The 23,742-nt window shown below is 34.0% G+C and overlaps 1 protein-coding gene across 13 annotated transcripts in view; it reads right to left on the reverse strand.

The window, feature by feature from the left end:
• Positions 1–23,742, reverse strand: part of DMD (dystrophin) — a 1,246,037-nt gene that overhangs the window by 165,513 nt on the left and 1,056,782 nt on the right. For all 13 annotated transcript variants that reach the window (XM_084515490.1, XM_084515483.1, XM_084515486.1 and 10 more), the window contains 2 exons: positions 21,384–21,504; positions 20,393–20,661 (listed from right to left, as the gene is read on the reverse strand). In XM_084515490.1, coding sequence (XP_084371616.1) covers positions 20,393–20,661; positions 21,384–21,504 — 390 coding nt within the window. The remainder of the gene's footprint in view (positions 1–20,392; positions 20,662–21,383; positions 21,505–23,742) is intronic.

Here is a 23,742-nt window from a genome sequence, read left to right on the forward strand (position 1 = left end):
GAATTCTAATTAATGCATGACTATCTAATTAATGCCAATAATTTTACAATTAAAAACTGAAGACAGAAAATAAAAAAAATATCCTTAGGAAGACTTGTCATGTGATATTGTATGATTAAAAACATCAGCCACTACAATATTATGGTGAGCAACAGTTTATCACAAACCGTCCACCAGTCCACCAGTCCACCAGTCCACCAGAACCATACATGTTTCTAGAGCTAGGTTTTTGTTTTCATTTGAGTGAAATTTTGTATGAATTAATTTTTTTCCCACACCAAGTATTCAAACAATTTTAAGAAATAGTAATCATTTATGTTATACAATAATTTTCATCTATAGAAGCAGAAATTTGGAAATTCTACTTACCTGTGATTTTCATCAGTATGATTAAAATCTTTTACAGTAATGTTTATATTTTTAATAATCAGTTTGTATTCAGACTCTTTCATTTTTCCATTACTTTTTCTTTCTACATAAAAAATACCAAACCTATCATATGTTCATAGCAAAAAAAAAAAAAAAAAAAGTTAACTATAGTGTTGGTAATTTAAAAACAAATGTACATGGTGAGTAGTATTCCACTACCACAACAAGAAGCCTATTTGAACCAATTAAATGGCTCAGGATGTAAATGACTTCTCAGTGTGAACAGCGATAGGAGAAACAGCCCCAAATTATCTTCATTATGACTGTCCCTATGCAAGAAAGAATTTCAATGCTATGTGCTACTGTAGGTGGTAGATTGGATTTTAAATGATCCGTACAGTCCTGTTAGAAAATATTTTAAAAAGCTTTGGAAAATTAGCAAGGACTCTAGAAGACATACCACAGCCATCCAAATAGTAGGAGTCTAGAGCATAACAGCAGCCATAACGAAAAAAGCAGCAGCTAGATGAAAAGCTCATCTTGCCCCTCCTGTCTCTGAGAGCAACATTTGCTTGGGGAAGAAGGAAAGTCTGGGAAACCTTGAGTATCCCCGCTCCTTGCTGTACTCTTCCAGCTCAGCAATTCTGGGGCTCAGAGATTCTGGAGCCAGAATTTGTCTCTCTTTTTCAATTAGATCTTGAAGAATTATTCTTACATGAAATTATCTACTTGATTTTTGAACTAACATAGGCTTTTACCATCCAAAATAGTCTATAAACTCAATGTTTAGAATGTTTAGGTTAAAGAACCACCTCTTATGTTCTTTTTTTTTTTTTTTTTTTTTTTTTTTTTTAATGTATCACTTGAAATCTTCTCCCATTCTTAGCTCATGAGAGACAATAATCAATCTTTCTTAGCAGACTTTCTTTGTGCTATTCCAGACTTTATAAAACCTTTAACATATTTACTCCTTCCAGGTTTATATTCAAAAATTGACATATCCAATTAAATGTGTATATAAAGAAGATATTTAGATCTGAGCTAGTCACCATATAGTGCCTTTATATTCAATCACTGATCAAAACAGAAGCTGAACATAACATATATTTTTTTTTACTATAGGACGGCATGAATCACATTCTGAATTACAGAGATTAAACTGAGAAGATTTGCATTCACTAGAGTGGGAACCTAGACAACTAGATCATACACAGACACCTACCTGGCAGATGTGAAATTACACAAAATAAATCATGCTCCTACTTCATTTTTACTGTCCTTGTGCAGGAGCTTTCCATACTTTTGATCTGATATATTTTTGAAATTGGTGGACTAGAACACTGCCTACAATATACAAGATACAAGGTCTTATACCATGGTATAATGATATTTTTTGCTTTACCAAGTATTCCTAACGTTTGATTTGGCATTCTGAATAGTGGTGAGTATTAAAGTGCTGGAAGTGCCAAGTGGTTTCAGAAAACCAGGGCTTACAATTCCAAGATCTCTCTCATGAGTGTTAAAGGAATATTTAAAAGGGCTAAATGAGAGCTCATTACTGTGCATATAAAATTGGGATTAGTTTTCTAAATGCATTGCTTAACATTTATCAACACTGATTTTCATCTGCTACCACTTTATTTCCATCCAGTACTGTGAGGTCCTTCTATAGGTGTTTGCAATTCATCCCCTCCTGAAGGGCTTTAAATAGGTTTGTATCATCAACATGATATGTCACTGCGTTATTCATTCTCCTTTTCAGTTCATTTATGTGCATACTAGACAGAATAGACCTTCTTGAGTGCAGTGGCACTCATTAGGAAAACTGAACGTTAACCTCTGCTTTCTATTTTCTGCCTTTTACAGGAAATAAATAACTAGATAAGTGGTTATTAATCCTTATCCTTTCTCTTGTATCCCACAGTATTTTTAGGTACAATATTTTTGAAATCATTTTGGAATCCCCAAACGCCAATACCCCATTGTCGACATGCTCACTGTTTTCTTGAAGGCACACTAAGAGATGTATGGCTTACCTACTTTTACAAAAGCTACATTGTCTCTTCTACAGTATACTTTTTTTCACAAATTTCTTGGTTTGTAGGTCCACAGTCCTGATTACATGCACTATAGATGGATGTACTATAGATGCTATATTTGCCACCTTCCAGTCCTCATAATATACTAATTTTAAGCAATAAAACAGTGTTACTAGTAATAGCTGTTTTATTCTTTAATTTCATTAGAACTCTTGACTGAATAATTACCTAGTTCTGTAACATGGTAATCTTAATCTTATTATTTTGTTCTATGGATACTTTTTAAAAACATATTTTTTTACACTTTTCTTTAGTCACCCCAGCTTTCAAGGTCTTCTGAAAATCCTTCTATTTAAAGGAGATGGATTTATTTTCGGCTTCCATCATAGTGTCTCCATGGTGTCTTCAAATTGTACTCTTCTTGGATTCTTTTAAGCAGAGTTCCTCATCTGTGTATAGTTCTCCTGCGAACTGAATGTCGCTGTGGTGGATAGTTTTATTATTTTTGTTTTTGATTTGTTTTTATTTTGTTTTATCCCTGCAAAAATGTTGACCTTTAGTCCATAATGATCCGTATTATGACAGCAATGTTTTGAACCTGTATTGCTTAGTACCATGCCAAATATTTCTTCTCCCATTTGTGGCCACCCTAAGAGGTTACTCCATGAAGCATTGATTTTTTTTTTTTTTAATATATCTAAAAATGTAATCTTAAAAGCATGCTCTAACAAGGCACTTACTGTAATTTCCCTTCTTTAAATGTCTCCCTTACCAATTATCTTAGTGTTCCCTAACACTCCATATTTTCTATTTGGCGATGGAATTTCAAATTCCAAAGGATTTTAGGCTAGTTTGATAAAATTAATTCACCTTTGTGATTTGATTCCTAACCTTCATAACATATAGCATTAGGCCATCACTGTCAGAAACTTAACTCTTTCTTTACTGTGCAATTTGTAACTTGGATGTTACAACAGATGTTACCACTTACTTATTTCCATCAGTTTTCTGATATGTGCATATTACAGTTATGTTTGAAACCAAGTATTTTCATTCCCCCGTCTTATCTTTTCAGCTGTGGTATTTTTAACCCGAGATGATCACACTGAATGATATGCTTTCCATGCTCATCTATCCCTTGAAGACCCTTTTAGAACTCAAGTGCCAGTAGATTGGTTTCCTACTTATTTCAGAATATGCAGATTAACCACTCTCTCCTACTCACTCACCCTCCACCCCCACAATCATTTTCAGGTCCTTTTCCATTAAAGTTGCTAGTGCTTTGGGTATCCTGTTGAATAAACAAATAAATTTAAAAAACTGTAAAAGCCACCACACAGCCCTCAACTCTTTTTGGAATACCAACTCTCTGAGCAAAGAGCAAAGTTGTTTAAACATGATTACTTTGTTGTTGCTGTTGTTATTGTCCTTCTACGCATGTCCTATTTCACATGCCATCTTGTTTTGTTTTTGTTTTTCCTTTCTTTTGTTTATTGGTCTCTATCATATAGAAGAGCACTGACTTCCCCTTTGGAAGGCTGCCCAATGATCAGAAGGGAGCTAAAGATACAAAAGTCTAAGTTTTTATACATAAAGACCTCACCAAATGGAGATGCCTTTTGTCAATGCCATGAAAAGGACATGTTTTGTTTAGGATTCATAAATCAGTTTCTTGAAAACTGTAAGGAAATTCATGACTCATTTAAGTGGAAGAGTAAATAAACAGTGAATTAGCTTATTTCAATAACAATAGAGATATTATATACTTTGCTAGCCTCAGGGAGTTTCCATCACAAAATTCATAAGTGAAAATTCAGGAAGGAATATTGACTATACAATGCACAATTTCTGTTTCTTGACCCCTCTTCTCCCTCAGCCACATGTGCAACAGCTGATAACGAGCCGAACATAGAATTCATGAATCCAACCAAAATTAAATCAAGGGCCTGTAACTTCTGTCCCACTGAAGTTAATGGAATAGTGTGACTAAATTCCCCTATGTCACTTGGAAAGGATACCCTGAAGAGGAAGTGTATTCTCAGAACAAGACTTGTTCTTTATGCAATGAGAAAAAAATGTAAAGTAAAATACAGGCTGGCTTTTATTTATTGTTTGCTAACGTGAATTGTCAGTGCTTCAATAAAATTGCTTTTTCTTTTACCAAGCTGATTCTTACTGATCCCTCTATCTACCATATATGTTTAAATGTAGTCCAGCACAGAGAACCTCAATGCCTTGTCAGAGCAGACAGCAACAATGCAGCTGTACCGTGAGCAAGAAATTACTGTTGCTTAGCATTCATATCGATAAAAGGAACACAAAAGCATGTACATAGTAAGTCATATTCTCATGTACAAGTCAGTAGTACTGAGACTGAGTTTAGCTGTGTTTGTATTAAAAATTATATTAAATAAACAGAAACTATCTAATAATTACCATCTAATAAATACCATCTAATAATTTTCAATCATTACACAATTGTTCAATCATGAAGTTAATAACAAGTAATTGAGATTTTCAACAATGATTTTCAAATCCAGTCACTACTCTTAACATCTCCTAGTTATCTGAAACATTTTTTACAATGAAAGATAGCTTGGGAGCAGTTTTGTGTGTGTGTGTTACTTTTTTTTTTTTTTTTTTTATGGCCTTAACAACACTTTAAATTATGTTTACAAGCTTAGGAAAATCTCTGTAAGACCATGTGTAAACAATTATGCTACAACTATAAACATTGCTTTCCCACTATCTTCTCCTTATCCTATACACATTACTAAAGATCAAATGAAATGTTCTTAACATTTCACATACACATGTACGGAGGGATCGTGAATTTCATCAGATATATAACAATGCCCATCAGATATATAACAATGCCCATAAAGCAAAATTAAAGGAGACAAAGTTCATTTTACCAAAGCACGTAATACTTCAAATGTTCACCTCTAGCTTCTGGAAATGAGTCTCTGTCTTTTCTTTTTGGTTATGGATGAGACAGGAATAGATACCTGCCTAAGATGTTAAAGGCAATTTGGTTTCAATCTCCACCTTTTCTTCTCAGATTTTATGGCCTGGCAATTACAGCAATTACAGGCTTGATTTGAACACTATACAGGTTTGCTCTGAGTAATACATGGGAAATTGATCTAAAAGCTAATTTCTCCCTAAGATGGTATATACAAGACTTCAGAAGATAGTAACCTCTTTCACAGAGCTTGAGGTGGGACTGAATGACCTGTCTTCTTTCCTGCCCTTCTTGAAGATGGGACTGACATTTGCTCTCCTTCAGTCTTCAGGAATCTCTCCAGTCACTTGACCTTTTTAAGGTAATTGAGAGTTGCAGTGACATCTGCCAGCTCACCCAGCATTTGTGGGTTCATCCCATCAAAATGCATGGACTTATGTACATCCAGAATTATGAGCAAGAGAAATTCGTCCTCTTATATATTCCAATTATATGTTCTGACACTTATTAATATGAAGCACTTCTCAAGAAAAGGACAATGTTTTCCCAGATCTGTGAGACACACACAGAGCAGTGGCCTCATACCAGCCTGGCATTTTCTTTGAGTTCTCTCACATGGAAGAGTCTCCCATTAAGACAGATCTGTGCTAAACCTCAATTCTCATAAGCAGTGCAAAAGACAGAAAAGGATATCTGGCAATGTGATGAACATATGAGATGGCTTATGGAGAAAAGCCCTCATGTGTCAAATGAACTTGTGGTGTATTGGGTTTTTATACCACCAGCAGCTGCATCAGAGCAGCATCCACTTGCACAGTGAGATGAGGTCTTCTTATACCTCAGCCTCAGCAGGTTCCCAGCACTGACATTTCTCTACCTCAGCTCCCTCAGTGTTCAAGCAGAGTAATATTCATAGACCAGAATTTAGGTTTGTATCTAAAACTATCAAAGGTAGAACAAATTGTTGTATTCTACCTAGGACAGTTGAACAGTCCCCATTTTTTCATTAAAAAATAATAAATTTCCCTTCTGATAGGTTTAGTGTATACTGATTCAAGTTTCAGTGGAACCTGAGATTGTCAGCTGCTAGTCCAATATGCTACATTTAGCTTCCTTTTAAACTCATAGTGTATTTTTATTTTATTCTAGTGTTCCTGGGGACAGGCAGTGTTGAAACAAAATGGATTTTAGCTGATTTGATTTTCTATTCTGTATATTGTTATAAACTGAGAAATGACCAAGCAAAAATGCACCAGAGTAGAATATAAATCCTTTTCAGGGATAAAAATAGTTCAAAGGGAAGAAAGAAATAAAATGCCTTTTATTCCAATCCCATTCTGAATTCTGTATCTCTGAATCTGATAAAACATTAAATTTTCCAGAAGGTATTTCATTCCTACAACTTTGAAAATGAAATGTGTATTTGCTAAAAAGTAAGGATATTAGAAGTGGAATATAATAAATAAATAAGGAACAAATACCATTAATTATTTTTCTGATTAATCAAAGGGGAGAAGCCAGAGGAGGTTCAGACTGATATCAGGAAAAATTTCTTTACCATGAGGGTGGTCAAACACTGGAACAGGCTTCCTAGTGAAGTGGTTGATACCCTGTGCCTGTCAATGCTCAAGAGGTATTTGGATAATGCCCTCAATAATGTAGTTTAACTTCTGATTAGCCCTGAAGTGGTCAGGCAGTTGGGCTTGATGATCTTTGAAGGTCCCTTTCAACTGAACTATTCTAGTCTATTCCACTCTATTTGGAGCAATTTAATAACTAGAAAGAAAGACAGAAAGAAAGACAGACAGACATTAGGATGTGAACAAATAGAAGCACATTAATAGGTGGAAATATCCTGAAAAACATATCACTTTGTTATGATCAGGGCTGCTATGAACTTTTGCAGTTTTATGATCCCTGAATAAAGACAATCCATGCTATTGCGTTGTAATGTATTCTGAAATTTTGTTCTCCTGCATGGAGGGGGAAAAGTACATTGCCACATTTTGCTTGTAATCCACTGTTAGAACTATAGCCATGACATGGCAAAGGCTATCCTTGCTAAATTGTCCATAAACAGTTCTGCACCATTTTTTCACATAATCAAAGTTACTCAGTTATTTTGTGACCAAGAAGCTAATATGGCAATTACGAGATGGAGTGCCTAGGAACCAACTTAAAGCTTTTCAAATTGTAATCTGAAAGTCTGACACACACTGCTTAGAAGACATTGAAAATATAAATTTTTACAAGGGATTTTTACAAGGGAAATTTTTTAAATAGTATGGTTTCATTCAGCACTATTAAAGCTAAAAGCACTTGAAAAGATAAATATGTTAAAGGTCCTTGAGCTTCACTCAAATCTACTTCTAAACCATTGGTCTTTACTAGTTAAAGTTAGTCTTTACTAGTAAACCATTGGTCTTTACTAGTTAAAGTTAGTCTTTACTAGTAAACAATGTGTATTAAACATACACAAACATAGAAGGTTGAGTAATGTATGTTATCAAAAGCTCTTTCAGGCAATAGAGACTCACACAAATTCTCCTTGCCCTAACAAAAAAGTAAACTAAAAAATCTACTATAAAGTAAATCCCTATTGTGTTGTAAGGCAGCGTGTTATTTTAAAGGTAAATGTAGTATTTCACAGACAAAAAAGAAGGAAGCAGTTTAAAACAGGTTACATCATGATATTACAAACCACAGCAAGCTTCCAGACATCAGCAGGCAGAATTTGTATTTCTAAACCTAAGATGAAAAATATAGATTGCTGGCATGGAACATGCCATTCAACAGCTAGCTTAAATGCTACTAAGACAGACTCTATTCTGACATGCAACTAACATTAAAAGAATTCAGACCAGAAGCTTCAAAAACTCTTCCTCTCCTTTTTAATAAAAAAAACATACACAGATTAAGAATTTTTACTACTTTTAGAAAGGGAGACTTTTTTTTTTTTTTCCTTTGCAGAGCTTAATACCAGAAGGAGTTGTTATATTTCATCCAACCTTTAACCTCCAAAGAGTGCAGATCAGAAAGACTGTTGAGTCCTTTCCTAATCTGGTATTTTCCATTTTTTAAATTAATATTATAACTCTCTTCTTCACCACTACTATATGATGGGTGGGGTGAAACTTCAATCTCCAAGACAAGGTGGAAATTCCTTGGCTTCTTCTTTCTAATGAGAACATCCTCAAAAACACCAGAAAATGGAATACATTTTTAAAGGTAGACTTTAGGAGAACATAACCTAGAACAATTTACTTTTTATGCTAATGTAGGAGAAAGAATGCTTAAATAAAATACTAATAATGAGACAGTTAAATGAAACTTAAAAAATGTAATATGTTTAGGGTTTTAAAGTAGCACCCTCCCAGGCATTCAGGTTGAAACCCTTTTGGGTGGGAGGCTGCCCTGCCACATCTGGAGGGAGAGCAGGCTGCAGCTCTTGGAAATGAGTAGCTATGGCTATAGCTGAAAATGATGAAAATTGTCATTCTTGATCTTCCAGATAATTTAACTGTACTAAAATAAAACAATTTTCAGGTAAAAGCCTAAGAGAATAAAAATAATTTGAGTGGCATTACTGTCTGGACAAATTAGTTTAATTGATTCAATTGCCCTATTTGTAAATTGGGGATAATACTACTTCTATTGCAGTCTCAGAAAGAAGCTGAGAAGATTAACTCATACTACCTGGAATACGAGAAGCACTAACTAGCAATTACCAGGTTTTATTATGGGTTAAGCTTGCACAAAAAGATAAAATAAAATTCTATTGGGCTTTAAATAATAGGCATTAAAATGAGAAAACTATAGTACAATGTGTCACTGATAAGCATCCCAGGGAATATAACGGTCTTTGTATTCCCTACTTGAAGCAGTCCGAAAATCACTACTGTGTACCAGTATACGAGCTTGATAAATTGATTTTATTTCGTGCATTGATTTGCCAATGTCATAATAAAAATATCATTACAGAATCTGCATACTTGATAGATATAACAGCAGAATACATTCCCTGAGTCCATAATTGTGACAGGAATAGGAGAACCAATGCTTTTAAGCAAAGATTTTATTAAAAACAATACTGTCAGACCTCTTAATGGAGGAACAAAAAAAAAAAAGCGTCCTCACAGAAAGCAGACAGCATTAAAATTCACTTCTAGCATTCCTTCCTCCTTTTCCTTCCTCATGAATCTCAGTGAACATACAAGTCTCAGGTTATACATACACTTCTGATATGTCCTTTTCTGTACTTGGAAATGTTTTAAGAGCAGATAATACATAGAAGATCAGTGTGACACAGGATTTCTGGTATACTTGTTCCTTGGAGATACCTTTCCTCCTTTTATCTACCCACATACCCAAGCCACACTCACTTAGAAAAGCTTAAATAAAATGGTACTACAGTAAAAGAAAAAAATGTTACTAGTATTGTATTTCAGGGTGGTGGTGTGGTGGTGGTAAATATTTACATTTCCAAGTTAAAAAAAAAAAAAAAAAGGAAAAAAAAGAAAAAAAATTGAACAGAATCACCAGAATTCAAGAACATCTCTATGTAATGTCAAGTCCAGGAGTGTTAATACTTGGTCATCAGTTAAATGTCTGTATGTGCTGGATTTACATGGCAGACTGGGTAAAACAAAAAGCTCTGTTAAATGCTAAAGTACCAGCATAGAGTAGGTATAACACTTTGGTTTTTAAACATCAGTGTTTAATTCTGCTTCTAAAAGCTCAAGTCCCATTCTTATTCTGATAAACAGCAATCTCTTAAAAATGTTCTGGTCTGACCTCAATTCTGAACTTCAGAGGCATAAAAAGACAGACAAGTCTTTATACATGCATTAGTCACTTCTCTCAGCAGGCTATCAGAAACTGAGATCAGAGATTACCAATACTTAAAAAGTCAAATTCTGCCTGCAGATGTTCACGTTGAGCTCCCACTGAAATCAGCAGGCTAAGTTCAGAAAAAGAAAAATTTGGCTCTAAACGAAAACTGTTGATCTAATAATAGCACATTCTATCAAAGTGCGTTGGAGGTAGAAAAAAAAAAATCAATTTTTTTACTGGTCACCTATTTTCTTCTTTAGAATTCAGGATTTTTTCTACACCTAAGGGAAAGTTAACTATTATTTAGCCCAATGGCCCTTAATCAAAGAGAAAACAGTCAATCTATTCTACTAATAACTGCATTAATTAATACACTTATGCACATTAATCTTCAGGTACATATTTTATTCAAAACACTACTTCTTTGGGTCTTGTTATACTTCTTTCTCATACAAGAATGTTAACATTTATAATAGAAAAAGCTACATATTAAGATACCTATTATAATCTAATGCAAGAAAAAATAATTTAAAAAGAATGTTTTTCAATGGAATGCAACACATGGAACTATCATTAAGAAAAAGAATGAAGTTAATTATGCAATAAATTAGACAAGGTAAGTGTATTGATTATTAGTATATAGAGAACTCTGGAAGACCATTTTCAACTATTGCATACACAAACACACACATGCACATGTACACATACATAGACATAAAAGCACTCGAGTAGATGTTTGATCTGAAGAAGATAAAAAATCTAATGAATACTAATAAGACTCAAATTATGTGTAGGGGAGATTACAGCTCACCTTTAATCAAGCAAAATATACAAGCACTTCTCACAAATACAAAATGATGCAAACAAAAATGTGTTTAAAAAATATGAAATTCTTCATTTCGAATGCATTGTAATGCTGCCACTAAGCTTCTCTGTCAGGTTGCTTCATTTCATTCTCCTTTCAGCTGAACGTCAGTCTAACTTTCATCTTTCACAATTAGCCGACTTGTTTTCAAAGAATCTTTATCCAGAATAGTCTCTGACTTCAACTCCAGCTAGACTGCATAAGGTGCAAATTTATATATGTGAAGAATGAAACTGCTCTAGTAAAACCTGTTGCAGCCGGAGCTCAGGTACTTGTTCCTTCCCAAAATGTTCCCATAATTCCAGGGTTCCAGAGACCATGTCTTACACTTGTGATTCTCAAGAAAGTTAAAGAACACTCACTTGTAGGTTGTTCCTTGTTAGCAGAACAGCATTAACATTTCTGTATCTTAATGATTCTATTGTATCCCAGTAAAAAGTATAGTCAAGGACAGATTAAAGTTTACACGGCTACTCTTAAGATTACAGTTCTCTGCCGACCCATCACTTTATTAGTATTCTTATGTGAATTATGGAAATTAAACATTAAAATAGGTAGTGTGATATGGTCAAAAATTATATTAATTTCTATAAAACATTCACTATAATTAAAGTAGTAACACCTAAATCAGAAGAGATCAGAAATGTATAGCTTATTTATTTCAAAAGGAATCGTCAGAGGGAATAATGGTTTGCTTTATGTATTTAAAATGAACTTAGTTCTGGGCTATTGTCTTAGTTATCACCATAGCAAACTCTGCTGTTTTTTGTGACTGATTTCCAAACAACAAAATAAGACAGATGAGGCTTTTAGATTAAATTTGTATCAGTTGCAAATACATGACTATTACATATTAAATAACTGCTTGTGATTACATTTCTTTTCATGTGAGAAAATAAATTCATAAGCTGTTAAAATAAAAGACCACAGAACAGAACTGATTAACTTTCATCTACTACAAAGAACCATAGCAGAACTAACCTAAACTGGTACAACAATGTGATGAAGCATACCACAGTTTTTAACCCAATTTCATATGTAAAACAAACCTTGGAAAATTAAAATTGCCTCCAAGAGTGCCAACCAAACAAACCTACTAAATTCTCTATTGTATAAAACTATATTTAGAAAGATAAAAGCAACATACTAGGCTGTGCAATCAATTAGGTGATGTATTTAACTGAAGAGTCATTGGTATTTTACAACCTCATGGAAGTTAATTTATTAAAAATGCAACAAATTCCAACTACCATTTTAATCATAGCAAATTCAATAAATTAATAAAAATATTCCTCAATAAAAATATGCACATCTGTAGGATGACAAAGATTTCCAATGAATTTAAACAAGATTTAAATGAGATTTCAGTTTATTTTAAAATAAAGTTTATTGCATCCTGTTATAGTCATTGATATTTTATTTTATATTAGTATTAAAAACAGTAGCTGAAGAGTTTTTGGTATTTTTATAAAATTTGTTTTTATTGACTGCATTTAAAGATAAAACCATAAAGTCCTCTAAAGTGCCATTAGGTCTCTCCGCCTTTTACAGTATCATACCTAGAAAAAATCTCAAATCTACAAATATTTCACAATTACAAAATTTGCTTGTAGAGAGGATCACTAATTATCACAGGGACAATTTGGGAGTGGGAGGAAAGCTAGCAAATGAGATAAGGAACAGTTATTCTGTATGAGTTAGTTTTTAAAAATCATGGAGTCCAGCACAGAACATATTAAGAGAATTAAAGGAAATAAGACAATGTAATTAATTCCAATTGATTATAGAGTTTGGTGTCAGGCAGCTGGAGTTGAAATTAAATTGAAAAAAAGTGTATGCATTTCAAAGTAGACTAAGGAGACATCAGAAATAATCATTCAGTCTGGAGAAAAAGAGGTTCAGGGGTGACCTTATTGTTCTCTACAGGTACCTTAAAGAAGGCTGTAGCGAGGTGGGGGTTGGTGTGTTCTCCCACGTGCCTGGTGACAGGACGAGGGGGAATGGGCTAAAGTTGAGCCAGGGGAGTTTTAGGTTGGATGTTAGGAAGAACTTCTTTACCAAAAGGGTTGTTAGGCATTGGAACAGGCTGCCCAGAGAAGTGGTGGAGTCACCATCCCTGGAGGTCTTTAAAAGACATTTAGATGTAGAGCTTAGGGATATGGTTTAGTGGAGGACTTGTTAGTGTTAGGTCAGAGGTTGGACTCGATGATCTTGAGGTCTCTTCCAACCTAGAAATTCTGTGAAATCATTGTGTGATTCTATCACAGAATGATGTATGTATGAAATGGAAAACTTGAGAAGCATTTTTAGCAGTTGTTACTTCAGTTGTAGTCTGAAGGAAAAATTAATACTTCTATCTCCTACATGGAAGGCAACTATAGTTTTCTACTTATTTGTCATCCAAAGGATTCTGTCATCTTTTCGTTGGACAAAATTTAATAATACTTCAGCAAATCTTAGTTCATAGTCTAACACCGTGTATAGAATACTTTGGAATTTTGGGGTCTTTAAACTTAAGAATAATAGGGAGTTGAGCTATAGAGGGGAGTAATGCTTGTATATTGTCAAAATACATCCTTGCCCGTGAGTACTGAAACTGCTGAAACAATATTTTAGGACCACTTACTTCTGTAGGCTTTTCTGCTGCAAATTCTGCTAAATGGAAATAGAAATCTGTCTGTAAGCACGGTGAAAACAGTGGTGCACATTAAAAAAAAAAAAAAAAGTGATATATATAGTAAAAATTTGAAACAAGGAAGGGGTTGTCCTTTGGATGAATGCAGAAAGTTATGTAGGTGATATGCAAAAATTGTGTGGTGTCATGTGGAACAAAAGATTTTGTTAAAAATACCAGGCAAGTTTATATATATATATATATATATATATATATATATATAGTGTCTACTATTAAAGAAGGGAAATTAAAAAGACCTCAAGAATGCACTGTATGTGTAATAATGCCATTTTATTTTACAGTCTGGACTGCATGAGCTTTGCTGGCTCACTTAATTTTACCTCAGCATAAAATTAACAGGAAGCATCATATTACAGTCTGACTGTAATTTACTGTAATATGGATCTAGTATTGGTATTGATATCTAGATGTTTGAAAATGTTGGTTATTAAATGCAACTTACAGATAACTATTTCTTGCATCGTTTCTATGTAACCATTTAAACCTAGTCTCTTCATGTCCAGTATACATCTCTTGCTAGGAGGAGATAAATGTGGACTATTGCTGGTTTTAGGTGTCACTCATTATTTTTTCTGTATGTGAGCCCTAGTAATTCCTTCCAAAAATACTAAAAATATATACGTATAAAATACTTTTAAAAGAATTTTAATGTTTTATTTTACATTTACTTTATTTTAGATGTATTTTATTTTATTTATATTTATTTTAACGAGAATACAAATTAGAAATTCAACAATTCTCTTTCCTCTCAGTTTCCATTGTAGGCAGCTGCCAGCACTGTTCCTTCATAATAGCACTGTAAGAGTCCACTTTTCTGAAATATCTCTTTTTGGCAAAGCAGCAGTTGAACAGTACCAGGATGAAGTACAGAAGAATATAAAAGTTTTTTTTTTTTTTTTTTTAAATGAACTGCCTATGTTCATTCATTGTCCACCAGTTCAGGTCACTGCTTTAGGATTAGTTTGTAAGAATGTGGTATTTTAAGCTTGCCAAATCTATTTCTTTTCTTTTTATGGCCACATATGAACACAACTGAAATTTAGCTAATTATTTTACAGGGTTATCTTCCTTTTGGTCTCATTTAAAGAAGAGATGCCTAGGGCCAAAAAGGCTTCAGTGCATATAGAAAGTCATTTTGGAGTACATAAATGCAAACTCTATTCAGTTCATAATTAGAAAGAAGTTTCAGGTTGGCACTTTCCCGTGAACGTTTGTCAGCAGCATACAGTTGGCAACAACTGTCAATTATGCTGAAGAAAGCCTGAGCTAAACAGCATACAGTTCAGAAAATAAATGTTAGTTTTACAGTGCTCATGTGAATTCCTCATGGCCCTTTGTTTCATAATTATGAAGAAAATAATTTGTATAAACTGTAATATAGGCTGAAGAATTAAAAATAATGCTAACAGCCTCTGTGGATACACTTGTTATGTTAAATATATTAAAATTCATAATCTATACGCAAGATTCCTAGTCTTTCTGGGAAAGTATTTTATTCATAGATGTAAATCTCTAACAACTACAACCAGTTCTTAAGGAGCAAGATTCAGGCTTGCATGAAAACTGCTCACAAGAAAATGCAAGACCTATGGCACTAAATTCTGTTCTGCTTTTTACCATTAACAATCCTCATATTGAATCAAGGCACCCTCCTTATGTGATAATAAAGGAGAACAAATCAGTATCTAGCAGAAAGGAGCAAATCAGTCTCTAGCAGCATGGAGTCACTTGAAGACAGTGCCATGCAATTCAGCTTTTATTTGGCAGGTGTGCTTGAGATCCACACTTCTGTCTGCAACAAGATGAACCACAAACACTACTGCCTGTTCTATGGTTTGTTTACTTCACAGTGGTTCAGAGAAATTCAGACAGGAGTTACATCCCTCACGGAGTACAAAGGCTCTGCTGTTCATTTATAGCATTGTGTATGACAGACAACTGAACTGTTAATAACTGGACCCGTCCTGTGCTGCCAGTGATATGGTAGAGTACCACCAGCAAGAGAAAGCACTTTCCATTGTGCTCTCAAGCGTGCTGGATTAGCTGAACTACCTTCAGTAACAGATAAACTGCACCATTAAAATTACATTGCCTTCTCAATCACAAAATTCTAGGCACAACATCCTAAAAGAGTGTCTTTGAGCTTCCAAAGAACTTTTCAGAGCATAAAGTATCAAAATCCAAAAATTCATCAGGGTTCCCTGAATAACCAACAGCATCCATTACTATTAGTATTTCTCATCAGTTAGATGAGCAATAGACAACAAAGCAGTGAGGAGGTATCAGTATAGCAAGTAATGACTGGTGCACACTACTAGCATAACCACTTTTGTTGGGGGTGTGGGGAACAAAGGAGAGAACATGTGTTATTAAGAAAGCTGCATTTCAATCTGCAGATAAGATCATAAGATCACCCATATGTGAGCGGGAGAAAAGGGAAGAATAACAGGACAGAGAAGCATAGAGCCCTGAAAGTATGTATGATCTGTAGTCTACATTGCATTCGTTCGCTGAGGTATCTGAAACTATCTCGTCCTCAGAACTGGAGCTAAACAACAGTTGGTACATAAATACAGACCAAGAATCTGTAAGGCAGTAATACTGATCAATGATTACTTATTTTGTGCTAATTCAACATCACATCATGACGTTAAGAGCTCCAGCAACTATGACTAAAGAGAACAGTGAGAAATGGCACTGGGCAAAGTTATTCCCCGGGGAGAAATTCATCAGCTTAGGTTTGGGAAGGCTACTGTGATCTCCATTATAGGAAAGATTTGCAAGAAATGGTATCACAGTAGCTCATTAGACCATTATTTGACCTCATCTGCTCAGATGATATTTGGGGTGCTTAGATATATAGAAGGTAATAGGTACTTTCCCTCACACTGTAGCATAATCAATCACTGTGATACACAAGCTCCCCCCACATCCTCTGAAAGAGAGAAAGAGAGAAAGAGAGAGAGAGAGAGAGAGAGAGAGAGAGAGAAAGAAAGAAAGAAAGAAAGAAAGAAAGAAAGAAAGAAAGAAAGAAAGAAAGAAAGAAAGAAAGAAAGAAAGAAAGAAAGAAAGAAAGAAAGAGAGGAAGAAAGAGAGAGAGAGAAAGAGAAAGAAAAAGAGAGAGAGAGAAAGAGAAAGAAAAAGAGAGAGAGAAAAAGAGAGAAAGAGAGGAAGAGGAAGAGGAAGAGGAAGAGGAAGAGGAAGAGGAAGAGGAAGAGGAAGAGGAAGAGGAAGAGGAAGAGGAAGAGGAAGAGGAAGAGGAAGAGGAAGAGGAAGAGGAAGAGGAAGAGGAAGAAAGAACAACAAAGCAAAGATGAGAGATGTAAAATATATCAATTTGATAATGTTTGACTGATAATACTATTTATAACGAAAAATCTTCATTGTTTAATAATAGTTTTTCTAACTTAAGGCCATACAAACTCTGTCTTCTTCAGCAAACTTAGTTTTTTAATCCAAACATTTTCAAAGGAAGAGTATTTAACCTTTAGGAGAATCAATTACTGAAATTAGAAAACGAGAAGCAAGAAGAAAAGTGTAGCAACCAGGTATACGTCAAACCAGCTTCCCATGGCTTTTAACTCATTTTCCTTCCTCTGACACGTATACCACTTTGGGGGACTAGAGAAGTTTTGGAGCTAAGGCCTGGGCTTGTAGACTGGAAGAGTGAACTAGGATGTAGTTGGAATCACAACAGTACTGTGCAGGTTGGAGCTTACTTTCCCCTCCTTCCACCTGTCCCTCTACCAGAAATCTCTCTTGCTTCTTCAGCTTTCACTGCAAGACCTCCAATTTAGACTAGGAGAAATGGTCTTCATTTCTGTAGCACAGGCAAAGTAGACACTGATGCTTATCTGGCTAATACCCATTAAGAAAATGTTTCTGTATTAGCTTTCCTAATCTTATTAAGACTTTCAGGCATCAGATAAGCAATTCTTTCAGTAGCTTGATTTTCCCCTCAAAACAACAATTTTGTTTACGAGTAATATTTTTACAAGTAATACTTGTAAACAAATGTAATACAGTTACTGAAAGTTTATTTTTTATGTAGTTGTTAAATCTTAGAGAATATATATATCCTTTGCATTTTGTAGAAAGGCCTTGAATTGTTTTAGTTTATTGTACACAGAAGTCGCCAAATATTTTTCCTCTCTCATATCTTTAACAGCTATGGAAACGTAACACACACATACACTAAAAAAAAGAGCTTCCTAATTGTTTGGGATTCATTTTAGCAAAACAGAGAGAAATAATGAAAAACTGACTAAATTTGATCATTACTGAGATAGCAATCTAGGGTTATCAAGACAGGGAGTAAATAAGAAGTGAACTTGCTATCTAAAAATAAGTTCAATGCAAAAATGGTACATAAACAATGTTAAAAAAAAAAAAAAGAAACAAACAAATCTTGTTGCTACTGTCACAGATAATACATAGTCTTTACACTAAACCCTCTCCTCTAGCCTTTGAAAAAAGTAAACCCAAGAATTAAGGCTATTGTTGTGAGTATGTTTAAAATACTTTTATGCCTTAGGTAGATACGCTAAGAGTATAAAAGATCCGTATCAAAGTTTCTATTGTACATCTAGTTTGGATGTAGCAAATGCAAGCTTGAAAACTGTTAAAGAATTTTAATGTTCTGTTTTATGGTTACATAAATAGTGGTTGTTGATTTACAACTTTTCAAAAAACAGCTTTCATTCTAAGAAAAATATAGATGTCATAAGTATGAATAACTGAGGTAAACCCTAAACATGTATTTATTCATTTATAAGGATAGCTTTCAAACTGCAGGCACAATTGTAGCTTTCTTGCTGGTTATTCATTTCACAATCATGGTTACATTGCCCAGTGAGAATATGCATCTGTCTTCAGTATCTATGTTGGAATTACATTTCATAAGAACAATAAATAGGCAGCACTTTGGGGGACAATTATTATAGTACTCACAGAGTTAAAATTATTCAGCTTTTGCCCTACTGTGTTCTTTCATTACCTAAGCAGTACTAATTATGATCATTTAGAAGCTGCTGAAAGCACAGTATCAATAGAATACCCTATAATTGTCATATAATATATGAAAAATTATAGCTTACAAGGATATGAATATATTCTGTATGGTTTTTTTTTTTCCATTTATTGTTTGACTGATGATCTTAGGAATGATAGCCTATAAAATATAAATATTTTAAGTAAATATGGTCCAAATGAGAATAGGGGGTAGGTGGTAGCATCTGATTTTAAATCTTGAAATGGAATTTTTAATTTCTGTCTGGCCTTACGCTAAGACTTCAGAATGAACAGAGATAGTACCTCAGGATTTTCAAAAGCTTTAAGAGTCCTATTTTATCATGGCTGTTATTAGAATTCTATTCCGTCCTCCAGGACAGAACTGTAGCACAATTCAGCGCTATAATTATGGAGTTACAACTTTATGGTCACAACTTTAAAATTAAGCAACTTGCTTTGTTTTCTAGTAATATCAGGGATTCAATGTTTCTGTTCAGAATATCTTCTTCAAAATCACACACACAAAAAAATGTCTGGGTATAACAGAAGACATGTTATGAGAATTTATAAATAGATCTCTTCTGTTCATTTAAAAGAAGAAAAAGAAATTATGCAGGCAACTGTTGATCATCTACCACAAAATTCACTTGTCTTGCACAATATTTACACAGAACATTCATTAGAACTTCTATGTGATTAAAATTCAAGGTCTTTTTTTTTTTTTTTTTTTTTTTTTAAGTTACATTTGATTTTTAAAGGCATTTTTTCCTGCCAGTAGTCATTCTATTTCCTCTTTCTTAGATCCTAATGATCTAGTACAGAAAATAGCACTCAGCTCAGGTCTCTTTCAAAATGACAAATCATTCCCATTTATGAGAATGGAACAGAGGCACTTTGTTCTTATCAAAATGGCAACTACCTCTATGGTGCCCTAGCTGAAGTAATCCTGTAGTACTTCTAAAGTCTGGCCATGGCATTCAGGATGAAAATGGACAAGTCCTCATGAGTTTTTCCATAAGCAGTGATTTTATGAAACAGCCCTTGAAAACAGGTAAGCATTATTACTGAAAATAATTATGCTTTTTCCATTTTTTTGTTGTTGTCTACCTATCAAATGAGACAGATGACTAATACCACCATCATGGCAAAACAACAAAGCCATGCACTTTAAATTATTTAAATTCTACTCTATAACTACAGACACAATTATGTGCTTAGCCTGTTTACCAAACTATAATAAAAGACAATTAATTTTGCATACATTCAACATATATTCTCCTATATACCCTATCTTGTGATCTTTAAACTTAACTCTGCATTTCCTGAACTGAGTTAAACAGGCTGAGGATATTACACATTCCTATAGTGTTTTTGAAATGTGTTTGCAATATATATTCTCAGTGTTGATTCCACTCCATTTTAATTGCATAAATAATAAAACTCTTTATATGCACTTTCTCACTTTCTTAAAAAAAAAAAAAAAAAAAAAGAATAAATCACTGTGTTACAAAGCTGTCTATTTCTCATCTTTTGCAAGTTAATTCCTGATTTTGCAATGCACATGATGAACTAGCCAAATATTTTATACTCAAAAATACTGATATACTGACACGTACCTTGACTTTTTCTAAGTGATCCTGCAGAGAGTCAATTAGCAGATCCCCCACTGGCTGCCAGGATCCCTTGAACACTTCAGCCTGGCGTAGTTTCAGGTCCAGTTCATCCATTGCCTCTTGAAGGCCCTGCAGTCTTTCAAGAGCATCATCTATCTTCTTTTGCCAATCAGCAGAATGTAGATTCAGCTTATCCCACTCGGTTTTGACCTCGTCTGCTTGCCTTCGGAGAAGTTTAGTGACATTCTGGGCCCTTTCCTCAGGTGATAGTTCTAAATGTGAAAATTGAGAGGCTTTTAATACATATTCTGACTTGGAAGAAAAATAATTGCTATCTGGGTAAGTCTAAGGAATCCAAAGCTCACTAAGAAACTATTCATAAGCAATGTCATATTTTTTATATGTCTTTATTTCATATGTGCTCATTTGCGAATCTCTCAAATTTAAATCTTTCCATAACACTGATCAACAAAACATGCATTTAAGTATGTAATAGCATTTTAAAGCTTTTAGCTGCACCTTGCTGTATCGTGATTCAACAAAATAGTTCTGCACATATGTAAGTATTAATCACTGTGAATCACTGCAGCTGAGTGGAATTTAGAGCTTTGCTGTACTGGTTTCTCTTGATCTGTTTCATATATGACATATACTTTCTAAACAAATGGTTTAGTTCTGTAATAGACTACAAGCTGAATTCTAGGATAAATTGCAGCTTTCAAACCTCAAATACAGTTATACATAAGTCCAGAAAGTTTAAAGCCGCTTTTTCAACATATACTTATAAATATGCATGTCTGTTTAGTTCCACAGTGTTCAAAAGGATCACTAAGGGTTTCTTTCATCTATATTTTTAGCTCAGTTTCTGAATACTGAGATTCAACTTGAATTGTAAAAGGAATGCTCTCACAGTGGCTGGCAGAATTTATTTAATCATCGTTGATCATCACTGCTCTTTCCAGCAGTGTGCTATTACAGCTCTTTCCTCAATTACCTCTTGGTTCTGGATAGAGCTTCTCCAATCCCTCCACAGGTTGCTCTGCCAGGAAGATTCTCACAGTCTCGAGTGCACTCATGATAACAGGTTCTTTTGTTTTCAGCTCCCTCTTGAAAGTCTGTGAGATGAAACAATAATATTGTAAATGGATATATAATGAAATACTGAGTGCTACCCCTTTCTTTTGTCAGTTTAAAAACAAAACTTCCCAAACTAGCTTCCATGTGTACAAGAAGCTGCCAAAAATGATGTAAAGACAATAATTTTTGGCTTTTGCTTAGCCTGAAATCAAATTGTATTCAAAATGTATTGGCAGCATGTTACACAGTACCCAAAGTTGCTGATCAAGTTGTTCACTGTGAGATGAACCCCTTTTTTGTTAACATGAGTCAACACCAAAATTTAACTGCAAGGAACAAAGCCTTGTCTGGCTCTTTATCAGAGAGCACAAGCTTAGCCTAATGCTTCCCAAAAGCAAGATTTCCAAGAATGTGAGGGAAAATCCAATGTACCTTACAGCTAGCGCTTTGCTACAGCTGATAACAACTGTTATATCATAAGGAGAAAAAAAAACAAAAACAAAAAAAAAACCACCACTATAGATATTGCCATGCTAACATCTAATTAGTAGCAAAAAACAAGTATTGCAAATCTCTCTTCTAGTAGCACTGTAGAACTACTCTTCCAAAATTACATGTACTGAGGGGATTTCTGAAAAGTAGAATCAAGGCCATGGTGAAATTTCAGAAATACAGTCTAATTTAGATGCAGGCATGCACAAGTGTAAATTAAAGAACAGAAAGTAGTCTTTATGAAGTAGTTAATTCCTAATTCCTTTAATCAGTATTTATTACCAGTTACCATATTTTTATGTTTAAATGTGGTTAATTCAGCTCATTGTTCAGATCAGCTCTCTCCCTTTTTCATCTTTTCTTTTCTTAACATACTTTCCAGCACCTGCCTCCTTTATTGTCTTTTTCTTTCTCCTTCCTACTTGCATTTCCCCTTCTCTAACAACAGATCCTCCTCCCCTCTCTCTTCTATTCCCTGATTTTAAAATGACCATCAGTAAGATTGTCAAACTTGGTATTTGAAGTCCCAGCATGCTGAAGATACATATCTTGGTATTATTTAAAATGTGTGTTGGCAGGTGAAGACAGTTTCATACTATTTCACACCAGTAGTGATATTGAACTATTTCAGTACACACTTTTTTTAAAAATTTATTTATAAATTCTTTATTTTTTTTTCTTTTTTTCCCCTGAAAGAGAAATTATGATTCTATTAGTCTGAATCCAGAATGTTTGTTGCACTAAAATGCGTATGACAGCTGTACTGTGGGTTGCACATTGTACGAGGTCTTTTGCATGCCATATAGGATGTTGTATTACCTAAATATTTTATTTCATTTTTTTTCTCTTTATAAAACAATATAGAATGCATACTGGTTTTGACTGGCAGAGAGGTAAAACACACAGATAGTGTATTGTATCACACAACATAACACTGCAAAAAGGAGAGCCATATGCCACAAGAGGAAAAATTATATTTTACTCCAGGGATTATAAAATTCTTTTTATAACACTGGAGCTATATAGGCTTCTTCCATAAAAAAATAAAAATAAAAAAATCACACAATAAACTCAATTAAATTAAATATTAAACAAAATTTGGGTTACTATGAACACTAATGGAAATTAAAAATTCAATATTAAAAAGTTCATTACATTTTGAATTATATTGAAATACCTAACAGAACTAATAATGAGAATCACACCTGCAGTTTATAATGTGAGCAGTCATAGGTAAAATATTCTTAACACATTTCAGGAACATAAACTTAAGCATATGACTACATTATTCTACTATAAATACTAAATAAAATTTTTATAAAGTGATCAAGTTTCGTAATTGTGAATCATGAAAATCACTTAGGAAAGTGTGCTTTCCTGAAGGAAACAATGCAGTCAGAAATGTCAATTTTGTATCATGGACATCAATGGAAGTGGGAACCTTTCACAGACTATCTGCATATCATAAAGGAGCCTATTGTTTGCTGAATAGCTGTGATAAATATTTTAAACAATGATGTTGACCCATAAGAATCAACACTTGGATTTTCACAAATAAAGAAGAGTACTGTATACTAACAAGAAAGTTACCATTGGACATTACTCTGCATATAAACTCATTAAGGTTGCTCCAGGGTTAAAACTGCTTTGCTTCTTAAGATATTTTTTAGATTTAGAATTTTCTGTAATACATACTTGACTCTTACACAAAGTGCAGTGGAAAGAGAAAGTATAATAAGCCCTTTCCAAGCCTCCAAACAAGGAAAGACTATTTATTGTTTCCA

The sequence above is a fragment of the Aythya ferina genome (genome assembly GCF_964211825.1).
Source record: "Aythya ferina genome assembly, chromosome: 1".
NCBI lineage: Eukaryota > Metazoa > Chordata > Aves > Anseriformes > Anatidae > Aythya > Aythya ferina.